Raw genomic sequence first — 23645 nt, forward strand, 5'->3', positions numbered from 1 at the left:
GCTAGTGCATGCACAGCCCAGCTGGCTGGTGATGGAGAGAGCTGTCTTTTCTCCCCTGCACTCTCCTCTCTCCATCAGAGATGTGCAACAGGTACAGAGGCAGGTCATGCCAAAGCGGTGAAGACTAGGAGAGACAAATGTGGCTGCCGCTTGCTGGCTTGAGGCTTGGTGCAAGGAACCCAAATGGGGAGAGTGAGCCTGTGCTGGGGAGAGAGGAGTGGGGGTCTGCAAGCCTTGCCGGGACAGCTGGTCCTTATGTCACGGAGCGTTGTGTTTGTCCCCTTGCAGATGTCTTGGCACCCACAGTACCGCAGCTCCAAGTTCCGCCATGTGTACGGCAAAGCCGCCAGCAAGGAGAAGTGCTACGACTGTGTGCCCATCACCCGCAACGTCCATGACAACCACTTCTGCGCTGTGAACCCCCACTTCATTGCAGTGGTGACCGAGTGCGCGGGCGGGGGTGCCTTCCTCGTCATTCCCATTCACCAGGTGAGCTCTGCCACGGCGAGCTGACTTTTGAGAGTGTGTCGAGAGGCTGAAGGAGAGCTGGGCTTTCTAGGGAGCTAGATCGCACAGAGGATATTCAGCTAATGCTGTTGCCCAAATTGCAAAGATGCCCTGGCAGGTGATTCCTGAGATGTGTGTACTTACATGTCTTACATCATTGCTTGCAGTTTTTTAACATCTTCCTTTCTGTCATATCTCATTTGCCTTCCTTGTGTAATCAGCAGGAACTATGCTGTTCAGATGTTTATCTCCTAGGAGAAATTGCAAATAAAAAAGCAATTAGTGGATACAGAGGGCACAAACTGAAAGGTGCTTTAGTGGCATGGCTTCAGCTGTGACCAAAGGAGAATATAGTATGTTTTGCTCTACCTTCTCCTTTGTGAAAGAATGGAGACACAGTTATCAGGCAATGAAGCTCTTAAGCTTCAAGCATTGATGCTGTAAAAACTTCCCTTTCAGAAACAAATCCCATGTTTATGGGTTTTGATGACTTAGGGATCTGATGAGAGGGAGAAGCTGGCTGTCTGCTGTTTATTGCTTCAGAAAAATTAGGCATGCACTAATGTGGTTTAACTTCAATATAAGATTATGAGCTCTCTGGAATCAGAGCAGAACAGATGAAAGGTAAAAGTTCAGCCTTTAATTAAAAGTTAATTAATGGTGTTATTGCAATGCCACTTTTTCAATATGTATTTGCTAAGGATGAAAGTGAACTGGCTATGCTTGAAGAACCTAGCACAGTTCCTGGCCCTTCTGGACTTTGTTTATTCAGCTCCTTCACTGCTGGTGCTGTTCAGAGACGGTCCTTCTAAAATTAAACACTACCCTGTTTTTCTTGACTGAGTCACTTCTGTACCCTTAGCCGTGATCTGTTGAGGCTGAAGAACTCGTCTTTATCACAGAGCTGCATCTATAAGCAGGCAGCTGGTGACTGTGGGACATGGGGGACCGAGCTCTCAAAGAGTTGGTAAAACAAGCTGAAGGTGCTTTCACTGCTTACTATTAATTCTTTTGTCTTCTCACCTCTTCCTAGCTTGGCTAGTCTTTAGTAGCAATTCTTCCATTCTTAACACCTGCTCAGATACTCCACCCAGATTTGAAATACTGCTTTCAGAAGTCAAAGGCATGGCAGAACTAGAAAATACAGAAAAGGATAATTAAAGTACGTCAATGACAATGTGAAATTGCTTTCATGTGAGGAAAGACTTTGTGGGTTAGGCCTCAATCAGTCTGGGAAAAAAGACAAATGAGCGAGATATATAAAACTGTGAAGAGGATGGGGAAGAAGCATAAGTAGCAATTCTTTTTGATTTGTGTGGTGAAGGGGATCCTGGAGACCAGGGAGCAGACCGTTACAGCAGATGTGAATGCTTCTGCAGTTCAGATGTGGAGCTTACTGCTCAGGATGCCGACGAGCCTGGAAGAATTAAGGGGTTCAAAACAGGATGGAGTTATGGAGAGGAGTTAGTTTATGAACTGTATTTGTTCGGATGCAGGTCCCCTAGTTCAGGAAGTCCCTTGAGAGTTGACCTTTGGTGGTGGATTAGGGAAAGGATCTGTACGTTCTGCGCTTCATAGAGACATTCTCTGAATACCTGTTCCTGACCCATGCTGGGGCAGAAAAGCGGCTTCAGCCACCCACAGAAAAGGGTTTCCTGAGTCTGCGGGCTGCGATATCAGTTACTTTTTTTCATGATACGCTTCCAAACTGGTGCCACCTGGTGAAAAATGGCAGCTTTCTACTTGCACTCCTGGTGGTGGTATTTGTGGCTGCCACCTCCTCCTGCGGTGGTGACCCATGCTAGACTGCGTACTGGGCTCTTGGCTTGTGCCCCCGGCTGCCAGGGCACCAAAGGCAGTCTGGTCTGCAGACATGTGCCTAGGACAGTATTGCCCTCTCACGATGGACAGCTGATCCCTGGTTACTTTTGACTGGAGCCACATCCCGAGCATGCCACAGTGTGGAGGAAAAGCACAGGAAGCAGGATGTCACATTTAGCTGAAGTGGGAGATGGTAGCCAGGACAGGCAAGGCTGCACTTTCCAGGAAGGATGAACAACCTGCTTGGGAAGCTACTCTTGTCCCTCTGATGCTTTTTTGAGTTCATTCTGCATGTGCTACTGGAGAGGCTGCCTGCCTCAGGATGTACTTGAATGCAGGCTCAACCTCACTCCATTTAACTGTGCCTCCTTCCTTCTTTGTTGTGCTCCTCTCCTGCTGAGTCATGGACACCAAGCTCTCTCATGTCTCCTTGAATAAATACCACTTCTTGCCTTCTGCACCATTCTTCCTCTCTGAGAGCCTGGGGGGTGAAGGGGGGTTGGGAGCAGCAGGGGTTATGCAGGGAAAGAGCTCTTTGCCATAGATACCCTCCTTTCAGCAGGCCTTTGCATTCAACCTGAACAGGAATTAGTTGAATATTTGCCACCACGTGGGGAATGGTCTTATGTTGTAAGACGTGTGAGTTAGGTCCTCATGAAGATATGCCATTGAAGCCAGCTGGGTGGAATGGCTGCACATCTCACCAGGGAGGGAAGTGGCTGTGGCCACAGCTGCTGCCTGGTGCCCAGAACAGACTGAATGCCTTTGCAAATCTTGCAAGTCCAAGGAGACATGGGGTCAGTGACTGTAACTGGGAGATGAGCTGCTTTCCTACAGTGTGGCCTGGGTGTAGATTGGTGCCTGACACAGATGTGTTGGGGAAGTGCATGCACTGCATGCCGAGGAAGGATCTTGACTCAGAGGGCAGTTTTGTGGCCTTGCTTTGAAAGACGAAGGCCTGCCTTTTTCCTTCTCTGATGACCAGACTTGGCTGAGACTGCATCTGTCTCTTCCTTTGCAGCATAAAGCAAAGGGATAGCAAAATGAGAACAAAGTCCTGAGAGATGGGGAGAAATTTGTGTCCAAGTCTTTGCAGTCTCCAGTCCTTCAATGTGTCAGAACCAGATGTGAAAGGGAGGATATCTGTGGTTGTGTAAACCTCCTAGACACAAACCCTGCTCCCTTCTCTCTGGGGGCAAGAACTGTGAAATGAATCCTGTAATGACCCCTCAGGCCTTACCTAACTGACACCATGCGAGTGCTGTGTCATGATGTGATGACAAGGTGTGTTAGTGCCCTTTGGAGAACACCTGAGAAGTGGGGCTGACCCATCTCACAGTAATCTACCCTGTACAAACCTGCTGGGAGAATTTTAACAGCTGTCCCACTAGAAGAGTTTTTTGTCACGGAACTCGGAGTTTGGCTACTTTTCAAAAATGCTGGGAGTTTAGAAAGTGCGTGGTTAAAAAATTACTAATTTTCAAGCTCTGTAAATAATTGTGGAAGTCAAGTACCTCTGCATAAATGACAACACATCTAGTTACTGAATTAGTTTTTGATCTGTGGAATGAAATTTCCCCTGCACATGAAGAGCTTTACTTCCACATGCAGATGTGTGTCTGAGACCAACAGCCCTATCTGCCGTATGTATTTGTTGGCCTGGGGGTTCACGTGTTGTGGGTCCTGCTCTGTCCCAGGGCTGCAGGGTTGCATTGGGGCAGGTGGGACTGGTGGCCAGGAGAGCAAGGGCTCCTTTTCCAGGGCCAGTTGAGCCTTCTGGGGGTGTGGGGGTAGGAGAGCCTTGCAGCATGTGGCAGGCAGAGTGGGCTCAGAGCAGCCTGGGAGTCTCCAAAATGGAGTGGGGAGCAGACAGGGACCCAGCTCTGGGAAGGGACAGGGTTCCCATAGGGATCAAGGGATGGATCCCTGTGGAGCTGGCTGCCCAGCCCATTGAGTTGCCAGCTTGAAACCAAGCCCTGAAGCCTGCAAAAGGACACCGTGGGCGGGGGAACGCTGCTTATTAAAGGCCTTTTATCTCTCTTCTGCCTTCCCAAGTCACTTTGTATTGTCGCTGTTATAAAAGGGAATTGTTTTAGACTGTAGTCTAAAAAAGCAGTTTTTTACATTTCAAAGCCCTCTGGGTGTTCAATTTAAAGCAGGTTAGTACCAGTCTATGTGACAAACTTTCTGGTGAAGCCAGAATAGTTACACATCATGTCCTGTTCTGCATTCAAAATGGTACCAATTTTCAAGGCTGGGAAAATGACATCCTAGCCACATCCAGGTTAGGGCCAGCACTGATTCCCCTCTGCTATGCACTCATAAGGCCCACCTCTGGAGAGGTGCAGGGAGTACACCAACAGAAGTGTCTGCTTTCCAGGAGAGCACGCATTTGCATTAATTCTGATTTATGATTCTTCCAAGTGGAATAAAAGTAAGCAGGTAAGCATCACCAGGTTGCCACCATGTCTTTCTCCTGAGGTGGCTGACCTTTGCTCTTGGACAAATGTCTGGGATGCAAGGTGGTTCCTGGAGCTCCCCATACTTCTCCTGCTCCTGACAAGGAGAAGCAAGTGCTGCTCCAATGTTAATAAATTCCCCAGCACCCCTCCTAGCACATAATAAATATACTGACTTGACTTTGTAGCAGACTGTGTCTGCAGTATGTGTTTATCCTGATGCAGCACAGCCCCCATGTGGCACAAGGCCCTCAATACTCCTTAGTGCACTTTGTGCAGGATTTTTACCAGTAAGGATGCCACAACTGCATTTGTAATTTGTGTCACAAATGTCTTTTTGCGTAAAAATAAGTGCTAGCTGATGAGGCTAAAAAATAAAAGCTAAACCAATTTTTTTTTCCTGCTTATAAGAAATGTCTTCTGAAAGAGATTCTGGGTTTTTTTTGTCCCCAAGATCTTTAAAAAATGTGGAAGATTCAACTCATTCGTAAGTGTTTCCCCTCTAAGTTTTGTTCTGTTGTCTGAACCAAATACTGTCTTCTAACTTCATCAGTCTTGATTGCTACATGTGTACAGATTTCTTGATAGCAGTGTGCACTTAGGAAGACCTGAGCACTTCTTTACTTTTTTTTCAGTGGTATCATGAAGACTTGGCTTGCAGGGACAGCAAAACCCCATTCTCAACAGATAGAGAGCACCCAGGGTATTTGTAGCATAACAAGCAGAAAGGGGTTTCTTGCTGGAGCTGGCTTGGATCTTCCATGAAAATGTCCTGTAACTCCATGGCTCACCTTAGGTGTGATGATATTTGTTTTTTCCAGACAGGCAAGCTCGACCCGCATTATCCCAAAATATGTGGGCACAAAGGGAATGTTCTGGACATCAAGTGGAACCCGTTCAATGACTTTGTAATAGCTTCATGTTCAGAAGATGCTACAGTAAGTTTACCAGCTTGTACTCTGTGTTATTACCTGGCTAATGTGCTTTTTGGTGAAAGAAATAAAAAAGAAACCAAAAGGCCCATGGATGAGATGTGAAAGCATATATATACTTATTAAAAAGTCAGGTAAGAGTGAGATTCCTGTCTTTCTCTTGAGGTCAGACCTGTGTGATTCCTTCCAGATATGTACCAAAATCAGTGTGAGGAGGAAGATCTGTTTGTGGGAGCTTGCATCTTTTTGGGTGTGTTTGCCTGAGAAAAACAGTTTATGAATTTAAAATGGAATGACTATTCAAGTTTAATCCCTATGAAACTCTTCCTTTACTTCAGAATAAAAGCTTCAACACAACATAATCTGCTATTTCAGATTAATTCCCTGCAGGGCAAATTTGAGCTTGTTGCTGCACTCAATTACTCTGTAAAGTCATGCTGGATCAATTATGGGGCAGCTAAGGAATCTGCGTCATACTATTCTGCAAAAGGCATACATGAAATGAGCATTTTCCTGCTGAAACCACAGAAAGACTCCAGAGATGCAAAGGTTCATGCTAATGCAAACCTATAAAAAATATAGAATACATCACATCAGGTTTAAGTTTTAGAAAGTAAGTGGTTTGGTTGAAGTTAGTATAATCAAGATGCATCACATACTTTACTTCAGTGAAGGTGCAGACTAGTTATTAGGAATTGAAAGATTCAATTCATATTTGTAAGGGACAGTTTAGCCCATATCTATCTACTGGAAGGTTGCTTTCCATGTCCTGTCAAAGGTTTGATGTTGGCTTCTGTGATAGTGAGGACATCTGACTAACTACTGTGTTTTTTTCCAGAGATCCCACATGTGTTTTCTCCCGCTGGGTATATTCACCCTCTGCCACACAGCATCAGGGAAGTTTCCCTTGTCATTTCCTCCAGCCCTGGCTTGGTGCACATCCTCCGCCGTTTCAGCTCTGCCAAAAATCACTCTTGAACTGGGAATCTATGCTCTTTGAGTTTTCCTTCCTGTTTAGTGACTTGCCTTTGCTACTTTGGATATTCATGTCTTTTTTGAAGGCTTTGTTCAATTTCTGGGCTGCCTATGAGGGTTTTATTTTATCTTCGAACCCGTACACCAGGTTTTCATCCTGTCTCAGAAAGGTCTTGTGGCAGGAAGGCACCACCATGACTTCTCTTTTGAGTCTCAGATGAGGAATGAGGGCAAGCTTCAGAGCTTCCTGCTGTAGTTACAGAATCACAGAACCATTCATGTTGAAAGGGAGCTTGGGTGGTCTCTACCCCCACCTCCTGTGCAGGTCTGTGGAGCTGGGTCTTGAAAACCTCCAAGGATGGAGATTTCACCACCTCTCTGGGCAACCTGTTCCTGTTCTTCACCGCTCCCATGGGGAGTTTTTCTTCCTTGTATGTAGTCAGAACCTCCCCAGTGTAGTTAGTGACCGCTGTATCCTGTCCTCCCACCCTGCACTTCAAGACAGAGCCTGGCTCTATTTTCTTAGTAATCTTGTAAGTATTGAAGGCTTCTATCAGTTTGCCTTGAAGCTGTCTCTTCTCCAGGCTGATCAAGGCCATCTCCCTCAGCTTCTCTTCAGAGGGCAAGTGCTGCAGCCTCCTGAGCGTCCTGGTGGCCTCCACTGGACTCACTCAAGTTTATCAGCATCTTTCTTCCACTGGGATGTGCAAAACTGTATGCAGTATTCTAGCTGTTGTTTAATGATTGCTGAGTAAAGGCGAAAATCGCTTCCCTTGATCTAGTGGCTATCTTCCTGTTGTTCCAGACCAGGATGTTGGTAGCTTTCATCCCTGCCAGGGCATGCTGCAGACTTCCCTGCAGGGGTCTATGCAGAAGGACTGCTCTCTGTCAGCTTTCTTTTCCAATTCCCTACTGAAACTTGGTACTGGATCATTCTCCAGGCTAAGGAACGGAAACACTGAGCTTGTCACTGGTCTCAGCACCAAAAGTTGTTCTAAGAAGTCTTGCTGTTTGTGACTATATTGTCTTTTTTGATATACCCTCCCATCATCATCCTGGCACGAGGAAATGGGATCTTAGGGGTACCCTGCACAGTGACACAGTGTAGGCACACCTCTTCCCTCCCCGCTAAGTAGTGAGGACAGCAGACTGTTTCTTAGTGTGACTGGCTTTCTTGGTACCTGGTAGTTAGACCTGTGGAGGTCACTTAGTCCAAGCCCTGCTCAAAGCAGGCCAGTTGAATCAGGTTGCTCCAAGCCTTGTCCAGATGAGTTGGGAAGATCTCCAAGGCTACACATCCCATGGCCTCACTGGGCCATTCTTGAGGGGTTGAGTAACCTTCTAGGGAAAACAGGGCTCCTCTGATCTCCAGGGGGTGCCTATATTGCCATTTGTGTCCATTGCCTTTGGTGATTTTCTTGTGCACCTCCAATGAGTTTGGCTCTTCCTGAAATGTAGTTGAAGGCCAGCCAGAAGAGCTCACCTTTGCCTTCTTGCTCCTGGGCTGAATGAATTCTTTTCTTTCCAGCTCTCCTCAGATTTGCTGGGCTCCTGTCCCCTCGTCATCTCAGTGGCTGCTGTTGAATTCGCTCCATGGGGTCAATGTCTGTCTTAACTTGTCCTGGCCTGTACTGGAGAGCTTAGATTGGACATACTGTTGCGACACCTTCACAGCAAGACTTTCTCTGTCCTGAGAGAAGTCTGAGGAAGTTTTTGGGGTCCCAGAGGTGTCCACAACTTCCACGGGGTTGGACATTAGAGCCAAAGCCTTTCTTGCAGTCTGTTGTTGAGGGCCTGGTGCTTTCTGCCATTTTTCAGCATTGGTATAAACCACTGTTCTGGCTTGTGTGCAAGTATGCATCTGATTTCTCTTACTGGGCTGGGTCTCTGTGAAACTTTTGAGGAAAGCCACAAGCTTCTGTGAAGATAGTGGAAATTTCCCATCACCCACATTCCTCAGAGGTTTCTTGGCCAATAACCAGTCTTTCTGGAGCTCGTCTTGGTGGTACCACAGCTATTTTTTGTGGCGTGTAGCCGACGCATGTAGAGTGGTACTTCTGGGCACGGGAGGGGATGGATAGTCTCTGTGAACACCCAGTGCCCTTTCCAGTACCCACTGCTGCTTCAGGCAGGCTTAGGACTGAGGCCAATGCAAGTGGCCAGTGGCTGAGAGTTGGACAGTATGGGGAGAGGGCTTATCCTCTTACCGTTTCTGTTCCTTTTGGCAAATCATCAGGTATGTATGAATTCAGCTTGCTGAAGATCTTCTCCTCTGTGGTTAGAGGGGCAACTCTGTGCCTTTTACTTTGCTTTGTCAGGTTTTCTTCAAGATGCAGCAGAGTAGACTGCTCATGGATTGTTCCTGCTTGGCCTGGCACGTCTGGCTGCTTCTGCTTCTTCTGTACACTAAGCACTGGCAATTTCTGCCATTTAATGCATCCTGTGATTGCAGCCAGGGGCTTTTCCGCGTGTTTACCACCAAGCATTTCATAGCATGGGGAGTGAATGGTTCATTCTAGGCAGTTCTCAGTGTGAACACAACCTTTCTTACTCTCTCAGGCCCATTCCTTTAGTGGTAGCTGTTGAAGCTGTAGAGTGTGATGCTTTCTCTTACCACTGTAGAAGTTTATCTGGAGGCTACTGGGCCCCACAGTCCTTAGGTTTCTGATGGGCTTGATTCCTTAGGGATAAACACCATTGAGAAGGGTGCTCATGATCTTTCCCAGCAGGTCACAGAATTTGTGTCTCTCCTTCTTTGGCTTAGAAAGGTGTGATCTTCATCAGCCAAACAGTGGGAGACTCAGGCAGGTGTGGCTAATTTCCACGAACTGTCTGCTTCAAAAAGCATTTTCCTTTTGCTTCAGGCTAAGTCCTAGAAAAATTATGACAAGCATAGTAATTTTCATTGAGCCAGAAGTTTAATCATCTGTTAGCATCCTAAATACTTATGCTTCTAGGATTAGTGTGAGAAAGACTCTCTTGTTTTACCTGCATAGGTTCAGCCCCTTTTGCATGTTGCCTCTACTGTCTTCTTCAACCCCAGAAGGACAGAAGACTTTTGTCTTCATGCAGCATCCTTCTAGAAGAACCCAAGGCTGCGTGTAGACCTATTATGAGACAGCACACTACCAGTGTTGATTCAGTTCAGTGCGGTGCTGCCCAGTCTCTCTGCTCAGGGCACCTACCATGTGGCCACCTGGATGTGCTTCTGTGTACTTTGACAAATGGCTGTGACATTTGCAAAGCGTTCAACACTGGTGCCGTTTTTATGGGACAAACAGTACTGTAGCTGTCATCTAACCAGGGGAGTTCTCAGCTCTTTTACCAGGTAGCATTGAGTGGATGACTGCTTGGATCAATCACTATCAATCAATATCTCCTGGGACTCTTTGCTGAAGCTTATTTCAGATTTACTTGTTCCTGCTCAAAGTTTGTTAGGAGGCAAGGTCTGCAAGATCTGTGGGAATAACTTTTTGTAATTGTGCTAACAGCTTAGCCAGGTGTAAGGGTTGGATTGCCAATTTAAAACAAAATGGTAGAACTGCTGGCTAAAGAGAGAGGGTACAGATGATTCTCCAGGCCCACAGAAAAGTAAAGGTACTAATTTAAAGGACCTGCAGTCAATAAAGCCAGGACCATTCCTATTCACTACCAAGAGAATAATAATACAAAGGGAGTAATAGTCATTGGTAAGTTCCAAATTAGCTCCTTACTTAGGAATCTCACGAAGACCCATCATGTGCCATTCAGGTTAAAATCTGGGACATCCCCAAGCACTTGCTAACAAGAAACATTACCAGTCCGAAGAAGGAACTTCTTGGGCATGTTCGAAGAGTGGGCCTCATTGAATGGCATCCCACTGCTAATAACATCCTCTTCAGCTCCGGCTATGACTACAAGGTGGGTCTGTTGTCCATGGAGCAATCCTTCTGGGACACCCTGTTTGGCAGGGTGTTTTGAAATTTGCTTTAATTTTAAGCTGTAAGATAATACTAAAGAGCTCAGAAGCCTTCTTCAGGGGGACATTCCCTGGTGACCCCAAAGGCAAAAGGATATTGCTACAAGTTCAAAAGGACTTGCAAATTTTCCAGTCTTCTGATGAACTTCAGTGTACTCTGCCCTTCTCCTTTACTGGATTGGACACAATATGCAATGCCATGCACTTTTGTTTGGCTTCATTCTTGTGCTAGTGCAAATATCTGCACTGATACTGGCAATTTTTATGTTTAAAATGTGGTTCCAAAGGAAATTAGAATATTAGACATTCTGAGCAGACGCTGTGTCCCTGATATATTGCTGTAAGTACCAGGAATTATTTTAAATGTTGGAGAACAACCACTTATGATGGTAAGACCTATACATGTAGAGAAGAGAGAAAGAAGTGAATAGGATACACAAAGTCCCCAATTGGTCAGGCAGCAAAGGGCTGATTTTTTGTTCTTTTGCTCCAGATAATGATCTGGAACCTTGACACCAAGGAGGCTGTCATCTCAAACCCGGTGAAGATCCTCGACGCTCACAAAGATGTGGTCCTCTCCATGTCGTTCAACACAGATGGCAGTCTTCTTGCCACAGCCTGCAGGGACAGAAAGATACGTCTGATAGACCCTCGTACAGGAACAGTCCTACAAGTAGGTTGGGTTCAGAGGTTTGTGGTAAAGCTGATCTCACCCCTTGGAGTGTTTCCTCTTCTGGGTAGAGTCATTGCCATTAAAGAAGACGCATCTGTGCCCCACGTTGTCCAAGGCACCAGATGGTGCTATTGCCTTCTACTTTTAATGGAACGCTTGCTGTCATTGTTGAAAACAGGGTTTCTGCATCTTGCTACCATGGTCCTTGCTCCCTGAAATGCTTCCTGAACTGCACTGTTTTCATAGCTCCCTCCTGCAGTCCTCTGTGGGACGCCTTGGGAGGGCTTGTAGAGATCAGCTGGACAGGTGGATGCTAGTGTACATTTATCCCACTGCCAGGGTTGCCTGTACTTTGCATCCATTGGTAAAGTGAAGCTGACTGCGTTTCATAGGTATTTGCACAGATCTATGTACACAGGAAGTCCTGCCTACAACTAATAGTGATTGCCCTCTTGCAAATACGTGAATCAATAGTTAGAGAGATGGCTTGGGCTTTTGGGAATGGCCCTGAAGAGTTTAGGCCACCTTTCTCCTGCTCACGGTAGTTCAGCCAGGGTGAGGAGATCTTTCACATGTGGCTGAATCAGAGGTCTCATGTAACATGAAATGTAGCCACTGAGAGGTGGTGTCTCTTACTCACGCAGTGTCCTTTCTCTTCCTATAGGAAGCCAGCTACAAGTCTCACAGAGTCAATAAAGTCTTGTTCCTTGGAAACATGAAAAAGCTGTTCTCTACTGGAACATCTCGGTGGAATAATAGGCAAATTGCATTATGGGATCAAGTGAGTTGGACGAGCAATCTTAACCGTACCAGCTTCAGTTTTCTCTCTTTTGCTGTCACTTTAACTTTTCCACCTGCCAAATACCCAATAATTGGTTTATAACAGTAATTCAGAAGTGATCTGTCAAATTCATAATAGGTGATACATCTTACTGCTATGACACTGTTAACTGAGTATGAGTTTCTGAAGAAGCTCTCAAAGCTTTTAGCATAGAAATCCACCAGAACAAAGAGAATGCTCTGCCCACTACAGGAAGAAATAATTTGAAAGACCTTTGGGTGGTCACTGTGCCGCTGACTTAAAAGCAGCTCTTACTGGTCATAATGGCAAATTGTTACTGATACTGGAAAGAGACATGAGCTCTAGACACAGCCTACTCAGGTGAAGCCCTCAATGGAGAAAAACATGTGGGGTGTTTTTGATTTCTGGTGATTCCTGACAATAGACTATTGAGGTAGCACTTGTTGGTCACTTCTAAGACATGACCTCCTATCATGATGGCTGTTAGCCTTACAAAACCCTGCTCTCCTCTACCCCTCTCATATGCAGTAAGATGCTTTTTCTTTGTCAGCATCTCACTTTGTCCCTCCATGTCAACCACCTTGCAGCACAATATTCTGCCTCTTTCTTGTACTGTCACCCTTTGTAACAGACAAAGCTGGTAGACCAGGTCTTTGCCATTTGCCATTTGGCTATGTTTGGACATGGCTTCTTTGCATATGTGAGAGGCAAAGCACTGTGCTGCTGTCTGAAGGCTTTCCACAAAGCTGAGCAGTGCTCTGACACACCATGGGTCTTACACCAGGGTTTCACTGCCTTCAGAGCTGCTGGATGAGCTGGCCACACTTAGTTCAAGAACACAGTGGGAAGGCCTGTGAGGCCAGGTATGTGCAGCCTCCTTAGGGACAGGCATTGGCACAGGACCTGCCCAACAGGCATCTTTCTGAGGTCCACACCCACCCATGCCATCATCACATCTAAACAGAAACTTTGGCTTCCTGAAGCCTGCAGCTAGGCAGTTCTGCAGGACAAAGTATGTACTAACCCTAAGCTAAATACATATTTATGTGACAATGACCACAATGGCAGCCATGAGACTCCATACTCTGCCCTGCTGGACCTCCTGACATTGGTCCCGTCAGCAGTGCAGGGATAGCTTTGCATAAGACATGCCAGCCTTGTGTCAGGAGTGATGTGGTATGTCCTCCTACATGGCTTACCTGCAAAAGGCCAATGGGAGCTTTTGCCCTTGCAATGGGCACCTTCCCACTGTGCAGTGTGGAGAGTGCTTGGCTGATGTCGACTGTTCTTGTGGTGGGTGGTGCACTATTGTGGAGGTATTGCCTTGACTAGAGATAGTAAGGGAACATGAGTAATTAGGTGTGCAATGCAGACATGCCCTAAAGGCCCCTCCATCTCCCTGAGTCTGGCGACCCACATAGAAGCAAGCAGTGTTTCTTATCGTATCTACCTGTCATCAGGTACCTGAGATGTTCTAGTGGTAGGAATTGATGTCCTGCAGTGCTGTACTCAGTCAAGAGCCAGGGACAGAGCACCCATTTCCCACCTGTAGAACTTTGAAGAAGTCTGTGCATGGCCCTCTGCTCAGGGCAGCTGACCGTGGCCTAGGATCATTATAGAGCTGCGCTTACATGCTGCTGCCAGGTGGGGTTCAGGTAAGGTGTCCCTGACTTGAGGTGACTGAGAGGTGATCGCAGCTGTTTGTTTTTCCTGTGTCCTGCCCAGAATGACCTTTCTGTGCCTTTACTGGAGGAGGATCTGGATGGCTCCTCAGGACTTCTGTTTCCCTTCTACGACTCAGACACGCACATGCTTTACGTTGTGGGAAAGGTAAGTGCTTTCCATGTCAGCAAACGCTGGCCTGTCTGATTCTTCTCCTGGCCTGTATTGCATCAGTCTGAAGTCAAAGATGAATGCTCCTGAAGCATGTTAACCTAAGGATATAGGCTGATGGGATGGGGCCTGAGGGCGCTGCGGCATCGGGCCACATTTGCCACTGCAGACGTACCATGTTTACTGTGGGGAGGTACACTGCAGACCCCTAACCTTCCCACATTCAGGGGTAAATATTTGGTTCATTCTTGACCCTGCATGGCTTCTGGGGCTAGGCGTTCTTCTCAGACCCTCATGCTGAACAGCAGAGCCTGGCTTATGTTAATTTTCTTTGGTTTTAGGGTGATGGAAATATACGGTACTATGAGATAAGCCCTGAGAAACCATACCTGAACTACTTGATGGAATATCGTTCTCATTTACCACAGAAGGGAATTGGTGAGTGGCAGTGTATGTCTAACGTTACAAGAGGATGGTGGCTTCTTTGTTTTAGAGGCTGTCAGAGTCCAGGACTATCCAAAATATCATTTAGAAATGAGAGTGGGTCAGACTCCAGCCTCCATGCAGTTTTACATGTACACAACAGTCAGCTTGGCCCAGTTCACATATATGTCACAGGTAGTATTACAGGGTCACAGCTTAGAGGGGTCCCTTCTGACCAGTAAAGCATGGGCTGGGCAGTTTTACCAGGCACTGCTGCATCCCCTCTCACATATCTGGTCAAGGTGGAAGGGACGATAGTCTGGATTTAAAGGTGGAGGATGCTCATTGCCCTTTGTGAATCTGCTCCAAGATTTGTGGCATCGAACTCTGTTGATATTGTTTCCACTCTGTGATTTCTCTGGTAATGGTGCTCCACCTCTTAATGCCTTCACTATTATTGCTTCGCTACCTTCTGCTGTACTGGCATTTCCCATTTAGAGATAGACCTACTGTGATTAGGTCACCTCTCCTCCATGGGCGACCCTTGCTTATTAACCTGTCCACATACTACCCACTGTCTAAATCATTCAAGCTACAGGATTTGGCTTTCAGCCCTCAGACTCTATTGGTAGGCCTTTCTTGAACTTTCTCCAGTCTACCCTGTAAGCCATATTTCTCTATAGACTGACATGTTTTTAGGACCATTTGCCACCCCTCCACACTACCTGTGGACACTCCTATTCTTCCAGGACATTGGTACAAATATTTAGCAGCACTGGATTTTGTGCCTGCAGATCTCTTCAAAAAACTGTTATTGGAAAGGAATAAATGAGGGCAAGGCTGTTGATGTTGTCTACCTGGACTTTAGGAAAGCCTTTGACACTGTCTCCCACAGCATTCTCCTGGAGAAACTGGTGGCTTGTGGCTTAGACAGGTGCATTCTTCACTGGGTAAAAAACTGGCTGGGCGGCAAAGCCCAGAGAGTCTTGGTGAATGGAGTGAAATCCAGTTGGCGGCCGGTCACAAGTGGAGTCCCCCAGGGCTCAGTTTTGGGGCCGGTCTTGTTTAATATCTTTATCAATGATCCGGACGAGGGGATTGAGTGCACCCTCAGCAAGTTTGCAGACGACACCAAGTTGGGCGGGAGTGTTGATCTGCTCGAGGGTAGGAAGGCTCTGCAGAGGAATCTGGACAGGCTGGATCGATGCGCTGCAGCCAATTCTATGAGGTTTATAAGGCCAAGTGCCGGGTTCTGCACTTTGGTCGCAACAACCCCATGCAACGCTACAGGCTTGGGGACGAGTGGCTGGAAAGCTGCCCTGCAGAAAAGGACCTGGGGGTGCTGGTTGACAGCCGGCTGAAGATGAGCCAGCAGTGTGCCCAGGTGGCCAAGAAGGCCAACGGCATCCTGGCCTGTATCAGAAACAGTGTGGTCAGCAGGAGTAGGGAGGTGATCGTGCCCCTGTACTCAGCACTGGTGAGGCCACACCTTGACTACTGTGTTCAGTTTTGGGCCCCTCACTACAAGAAGGGTATTGAGGTGCTGGAGCGTGTCCAGAGAAGGGCGACAAAGCTGGTGAGGTGTCTGGAGCACAAGTCTTATGAGGAGTGGCTGAGGGAGCTGGGGTTGTTCAGTCTGGAGAAGAGGAGGCTGAGGGGAGACCTTACTGCTCTCCACAACTACCTGAAAGGGGATTGCAGAGAGGTGGGTGTTGGTCTCTTCTCCCAAGTGACAGGTGATAGGACAAGAGGAGATGGCCTCAAGTTGCGCCAGGAGAGGTTCAGGCTGGGTATTAGGAAAAATTTCTTTACTGAGAGAGTGGTGAAGCATTGGAACAGGCTGCCCAGAGAGGTGGTGGAGTCACCATCACTGGAGGTGTTCAAAAAACGTGTAGATGTGGCACTTCGGGACATTGTTTATTGGGCATGGTGGTGTTGGGTAAATGGTTGGACTTGATGATCTTATAGGTCTTTTCCAACCTTAATGATTCTGTGAAATTATTTAAAACTTAACTGGAAGATCTCTCCATTATTTAGCTTTTATAATCCTTCCAATGTACAGCATCCTGATTTTATGTTGTCATAGTCTCTTTAAAAATCATTCCATGAAAAGAAAGTGTACAAGTGTTTTTAAAAGGCCTGAGTGAATCAAATCTACTACCCTAACCTGATCTGTTCTGCTGATCAAACATACTTCTAAGGTTATTGTACAAAAGCTTATTTCCCGATATTGCCAAAACAAAGTACAATGTAGAGAGGTGGAGTGTAGATTTGCATTTAGATGAATGCATAATATAAGGAGCAACAGTCCTTCACATAGAATTTACTGTTTAATGAAGTCATTTGGTATTAGTAGAAAACAAAGCTTCTGTAGGACACCACGAAGAAAGGTCTACATGGAGAGGCAATCTCTTTTGTTAAGGGAATTGACATGGTTGTAGGCTTTGGACTGTACAAGCTCATGGGAGAGAAATCCACTGAGATTACCAGGTACTTAGAGACCTTGTGTGGTTTAGCCAGTCCCTGAAACACAAATGGTGCTGTCTGGCAGTGTAGATGTTCACAGTCTTCTTGTATTCCATTCTGCTTTGGGACAGTGTTGCGGGGAGGATACTGGGCTGGAAGGGCTTTCAGCCTGACCGATATAGCTATACTGGTGTTGTTTAGGTGTCCTTGAAATCCATTTCTGGGAATCCTAATAGTCAAATACTGTGGCATCACCTGCCAGTTCTGCTCAGTCCTGGTCACTCTACAGCTCATGAGAATGAATAAGGAGCAAGGAGGCTTAGCACGAAAACCACAGACCCTGTGTGTAACTCTGTGGTCTGACAGAAAAAAAATTATTTAGTCTTGTCATTTGTGCCATTGAGCCAGTTTTAGGTGCAGATTTCAGACCGTGCTGCTGTGGAGCTAATGCTGTTGACTTCTTTTGTTGTTTGGTGACCCTTTTTGCATGGCAGATGACATTAACTTTCCTAATGAGATTTATACCCTATTTGTTTCATGCTATCCCACCAGGAATGATGCCAAAGAGAGGCCTTGAAGTGTCAGCTTGTGAGATTTTCCGTTTCTACAAACTGATCCCAACTAAAAGCCTGATCGAGCCCATCTCCATGATTGTGCCTCGGCGGGTAAGTTAACCTCAGGTCATGTTCACATCTGGAACAATTGTCAGTGAAAAAGATGGCAGTGCCTCCTCTCTGTGACTCTCAGGGGCAGGAGAGTAGGTAGAACAAGGGATTTTCTCTCTCCTGGTCTGGGGACAAAGATGGTCAGTTTGTGGGGCAGCCCTGCCAACAAACCCTGGCTGGGTAACTCAGGAATTAAGTCTCTGTGTAATGGCTAACTTTCTAAGACATGCTCACCGATCTGTGAGCTTGGGTGCAACAAGGGGTCTCTCTGACTGTCAGGTCGACTAGCTGGCTGTAAACTCCCTCAGTTGGTGGCATCTGTTTGACATAATGACAAAAGAGAGAGGGATTGGGGATGATGTTGTGTGACATGAAAATCTCCTTGTGGAAGGAAGAAGAATCACCCTGGGAAAAAGGGAATAACAGACTCCCAGGTCTCTAGCCAGTGAGTGCAGTTGTGTTCTGCAGCACGTAAGACACAACTCGTTGCACTGACAGCGATGTAGAAGTAAGTCTCAGAGCTGGTGTGGCTAGAGAATGACCCAGGTCATGAATCTGTAGCTAGCCAAGGTAGCTCCCATATGAGTGTGTAAGCAAAGGTACATCAGAAATGTCAGCACTGTGCACTGTACTTCCAGAAACATTGGAATATATGAGTGCCTTGAATTCAGAGAGGCAGCAGAGCTAATGCTCATTGCAATTACCAATCAGGCATATTACTCCAATATTATATCCTTGGCCAATTTCTGTCAGCTGATGATCAGCCGATGGTTTGTAACTTGTATCCATCCTTCGTATCCACTTCTTCATCCTCAGGAATGCTGAGTTCATGACAGTTGGGTTAGCATGTGTCACCAACCTCCCCCAGTCTGTTGTCTGGATATGTAAAGACCTTACTGGCAGGAATTAAAACAGGCCTTCAGATAGAATTATTCTGAGTTGGGTGAGGAGGAGAGAGGCTCAGGGCAGGTGAGAAGATTTTATGTCCATGACGGTGAGTGCTCATGGCACTCCCTGTGCTGAGGTGGAACAAACTTCTTTCTCCACCACAATCCAGTATGGTCCCTGTAAGCCAAATCCTCACTGACATAGTGACTCTGGACTTTTGTTTGCTTGCAGTCGGAGTCATACCAGGAAGACATCTACCCCTTGACCACAGGAGCCCAGCCAGCGCTGACAGCACAAGAGTGGCTGAACGGAGTTAACAAAGGTCAGCACATGGAGAGCTCCCCAGCCCTTCAGCTCCCCAGGGCTTGGGTAAGCTGCCGCTGGCTCTCTGGCCTGTTAACTGCCAGAGAAAGAGGAAGGGAGGAAAAGGAGAGATGTAACAAATATGGCTGTAAGCTAAAATAATTTGGTGGCTAAAATATTCACCACTGCGAACTCTAGAAGCCGCTCCACTCAAGTGCCTCCATATTTATCCCTGCAGGTTGTTTGAATGAATTGCTTACAGCTGACTTTTGAGTGTGGTTTGTGAGTGCTAACCTGTCACCTGCCTCCCTTCCTAGGGCCTCTCTTGGTATCCCTGAGACCAGGTGCTGGAGCTGTGAATTCCTTACCACAGTTTTCTGAGCCAGAGCCACTCATGAAAACAACTGACCCGAGCCCGCACCAGGGTCGGGGAGGAAGGATGCCACTGGAGGACACGCAGAAGCCAAGTGAGATTGAAGACAGCAGAAAACAACTGAAAGTGGAGGAGAAATTGCCGAAAAATGAGCAAGTGTGCCTCTCTAATGGCTTCGACATATTTGAGTGTCCACCACCAAAAACTGAAAATGAGGTGTGAATGTCTGGGATGAAGGGTTGGGGCTGTGGGAGGAAGCCCAGAGTCACCTGGCAAAAGGATGCTGTTTACAAGGTGACAGAATCCAGGGAGGGTTTATTTTGCAGACCTGGGCCAGTGAGAGCTCTTCATTCTTTGTGGGGGCAGAAGCTCTGCATGCCCTGGCTGCCGCACGGGAAGCAGAAATGTGGCCCAGCAGCACCCCAGCTGAGGGGGTCTGGAAAGGAGGGAACAATCAGTATTCCCACTTCTTAGGCATTGTTACGGCACAGGCCTGCTTGGTGACTGGCTGGGGACAAGGAGGTCCTTGTGACCTGCAGGTTCTGGAGGAGAGAAGGGGGTTTATGCAGTGTAACCCTTCTATGAGAGCCACACTCAGAGCGCCCCATAAGGCAGCAGGGATGCCTGTGGAAGGAGTGGGTGTACCCTGCTCCCTTGGCCCATGGCGCATCCATTGAGCCTTAAGTGCCTAACTGTACTGTGGACTCTGACACGGGAAAGGGGCTGGCTCTGTCCCTGCCTCAGCAGCTCCCCGCTGGGGGGACAACTTGGCAGGACAGTGCCATTGAGGCTGGCTGCTATTCACAGCCTGCTCCTGGGAATGGCTGCAGAAAAGGTCCTGGCAGTTCCATGATCTGTCTTCAGCCATGGCCAACCCCCTCCCTGTGTAATAGCCAAAGCTTGTACAGTGGTAGATCACTGTGGTGATTTGCAAGCTCCCTGTCATTGGCAGCTCAGGGACATTTTCGAGTACATGCAGTTTGTTTGCTTTTAGGAACCCTGGAAGGATTTCCTTCCCATAGCCGTGCTCAGGTCCCCTTTTCAGCTCTGCAAGATTTTAGCGTCTGCAGTTTGATGGGGTAGGAATTTCCACTGCTGGAATTTCCCTGTGGTGTGAAATAGGATATTCTTCTGCATGTGTCTGAGCTGGTGCCCCAAGGTTACAGAAGCAGCCCTTGCAGAGCTGGATGCTCTGCTGTGTGCACAGTGAAAGGGCATGCTAGTCCCAGCTGGAGAGGACAGAGCGTGACCAACAGGAAAAAAGAAGAGAAGTAAAAGGACTTGCCCAAGGTCAGAGTAGGACATGTGGCAGATCCAGGAATTTAGAGTCCAAATACTCTGTGTCTAGGCTCTCTTTGAGTGATCAGTGGTATGAAGGTTATTTTTTCTGATCTTTTCCATTGAATTAAGCAGATGTAGCATAACTAAATGGTGCTGAGAAACACCTGCACTCATAGCTCAGGCTAGTGGAGAGCAGGAGCACTGCTGATGTTCAGTCTGTTGGTTGAAGGCCTCCTTCTTAGATGCTGTTTCTCTCAGAAGTGATGTGAAAGCACTGGTGGCATTTGACAGGTTAAATCTACGTTTTCTTAGTGAAAAGGAAGTAAAATGTGACTTTTCTTACAGCTTTTGCAGATGTTTTACCGGCAACAGGAAGAAATCCGTAGACTACGTGAGGTGGTAATCCAGAGAGATGTCCAAATTAAACAGCTGGAGCTGGAGCTCAGAAACCTCTGCACGGACACAGGCAGTTACTGAGGGTGCTGGCCTGCAGCTCTTTGCACCCCTGGCAGCTGGAGCAGACTCCAGTTCCTGTGGATAAGTCCTCCTAGGGTTTTTGCTGGGGGAAAAATTGATGCTTCAGGCAGCATGGACTTCCCTGGCTTGTGGTGGTCACATTTCCCTAACCATCACCAGGCAGTTATTGATGGACTTGCTGCGCTTCTTCAGGCTCCCCTTGCTTGCCCGCTCACTCATGTCAGAACCTCGTGCATTAATGCTAGTGAGAGACTTTGGAAAATCTTGCTCTTCTGATCCAGGAGAAGCTACCTGTAAAGCTCTAGGAACAACATGTTCTGCTGCCTCTCCACATAACATGAGGATGGGATACTGAAGGCAGCTGCCAGCTTCTTTTCCCACCCCCGGACCCAGCAGTGTAGCTCCTGTGGCCACTGCCTTCCTGCCCTGGGAGACCACCCTGCAGCTGAGTTTCAGAGGCACACCTAGCTCCAAAGTGATCCTCATGCACCCCTCTCGCCTCACAGTGCAGCCCTGCAGCAGGGTGGCTAGGCAAAGCTGTGGCTACCCTGATCTGGTGCTGGGGATCGTACTGCTCCGAGCGGAAGGCTGCACTGGGGCTGTCAAGGGCCAGCACTTTTGTGATAGGTATAGGAGAGCTGGTGTTTGGAGGTCCTACTCTTAAAGGGGCAGTGGTGTGGGCTGATTCTCACCAGAGAAGCTGCAGGTGCAGCAGAGGTCTCTGGGTCCTTTGATTGGCCTTCTTTCCCTCCTTCTGCCAAAGACCAGCTGCAGTCAAATGGGGGCCATGGTCCTGCGGTGTTCATCAGTCAAATGAGGACAACATTTAAAGCTGCACAGTGTTGGCAGCGGGGGTTTTACCAAGAGGGATTAAAAGGACGAGGGGGCAGTAGACCCCCAACCCACTGCAGACATTTCAGCAATGGTGCTAGAAGTGTGGTGTCAACCACAGGAGGATCATAGGACCGTGTCTGGTCCTGAACAGCCCTCCCCAGTTGCTTGTCCTTGTGCCCACAGCTGCTGCTTCCTTAGCTCCCAGGTGCCAGCGCCTTGTCCCATGCCTGCAGCTGCCTACAGCTGCAGGCTCCCTCTTCACAGCAGTGTTGCCCAGCCCCCTGCATCCTCCAGGGCTGCCCTGCTTCCCCAAGCCCTGCAGGCACACTCATCTGTGCCCTTCAGCACCAGCTCTCTAGCTCGCTGCCTTCCCCAGCCCTTTGCTTAGGGCAAGAGCAGCTGCAGGATGGGGGTCCCATCCCTGGTTTCAGGGCTGGCAGCTGTGCCAGGTTTATGCAGTCTGCCCGCAATGTGCAGAGCTGGGCCAGCAGCAGCACTGAGTGGGTTCACAGACCTGCCTGCCTCTTCAGTGGCTGGGGGTCTCCTCTCATTTGTTCCCACGGTGTGGGGCAAGAGAGTGCACTGTCAGGTGCCCCAGGGTCTGAGCACAGCAGCAGCACTGGAGGGGGAATGTGTTTCCTTGTCCCAAATGCAGAGCTTATGGAGATGTCTTAAACCCAAGCAGAGCAAGCAACTGCTGTTTAACCTGTAACTGTGCACCTCTGTTGTGACACGTGTAGGAATGAATCTATACCCTGCTAGTTCCCTGAAGCCTAATGATTTCCCAAAGTCTAAAAAAAAAAAAAAAAAAAAATCTCCGTAGTCAGAAATTCCCACAAACAGTCCCCCCTTAGCAAGGGGAATAAAGGCTGTGCACTGCCTGTGCTCATGTGAGATCCCCCTCTGGTTATCCCTGAAAGCAATATCCAGCAGAGAGCTCATAAGCACTAAATACTCTTATATGAGAATCACACAAAGACGTCAGCATCCCTTTTGCTCTGCTGGAAATACTTCACCCAGCTTTCAAAAATATTTCATTCATTTCTAAATAGCAACAACAGATGTGGGTGCTAAAAAGTCACTGTTTCTTTCTGCAGCATTACAGAGGGGGGGTAGTTGTTCGTGTTCTTCAGGAAGAGTCCTTTAGCATCAGTCACGTATTTAACACTACTCTTTTTGTAAAAAGTAATATATTAATAACAAAGTTGTTGAAACAAACTTCAGCTCATTCCATATACTCTAGAATGGACTTTCCTATGCCCTGGGAACACTCTGCAGTATGCAGTTACATGCAAAAGCAGCTCACCTCAGATACAGAGCTTTAATCCAAACACATGAATCTTACACCAGAAGTGGTCAGGCTTTCTCACCAAAGAGATGAGCTATGTAAGAAATCGAGAAGCTCAGAGTTTTTCAGCCATGTCAAACAGGCCTGACAGCTTCAAACTTCAAAGCCATTTTCACAGAGCGTAGCCCCAGGGATATGACACTCTGGTTTTCAACCTATTATTTTCAGAAGGGAGAGCATTTGACACAGCCTCAGCAGTCCAGGGGATATGACACTTTCCTTGTCACCATATGTGTTTTATTTGCTGGATTTTTTTTTTTCTTATTTTTCATACAGAATAAATTATTTAAATTATTTCCAAGTTAAAGTAATTTTTCCAGGGGATTTTTAAATCCTCTTGAGGACTGTTTCTTTGTTATCCTGTGACTGGCTAGCATAGAAAATGGTCAGCCACTATGGTTCTTATCTTAAGGTTGTGTTGATTTCAGCATTTCTGGAAAAGAAGTTGCTTTCATTTAGGCTTTGCTGGCAACATTTGATAAGGCAAGACTATTTAATCAAAACTTCTTTTTTAGACAATATGCCTGTAAAAGCGTAGACTGTGAAATGTATTTCAATTTGGAGCTTAAATGCAACCATAAATCTTTAACCCAGAGAAAAAAAGTGGAGGAAATGGAGTTACGCGTT

The 23645-nt window shown here is 47.2% G+C and overlaps 1 protein-coding gene across 1 annotated transcript; it reads left to right on the forward strand.

Moving 5' to 3' along the window:
• Window positions 1–288: 288 nt before the first annotated feature.
• CORO2A (coronin 2A) lies at window positions 289–20836 on the forward strand. The gene is made up of 11 exons (XM_059833471.1): window positions 289–489; window positions 5609–5725; window positions 10445–10594; window positions 11146–11325; window positions 11990–12106; window positions 13853–13957; window positions 14302–14398; window positions 17402–17514; window positions 18634–18724; window positions 19023–19294; window positions 20705–20836. Exons 1-11 carry the CDS (start codon window positions 289–291, stop codon window positions 20834–20836), a joined length of 1575 nt encoding a protein of 524 aa, XP_059689454.1.
• The last annotated feature ends 2809 nt before the right edge of the window (window positions 20837–23645 follow it).

Source organism: Gavia stellata, chromosome Z (genome assembly GCF_030936135.1).
Source record: "Gavia stellata isolate bGavSte3 chromosome Z, bGavSte3.hap2, whole genome shotgun sequence".
Classification (NCBI taxonomy): domain Eukaryota; kingdom Metazoa; phylum Chordata; class Aves; order Gaviiformes; family Gaviidae; genus Gavia; species Gavia stellata.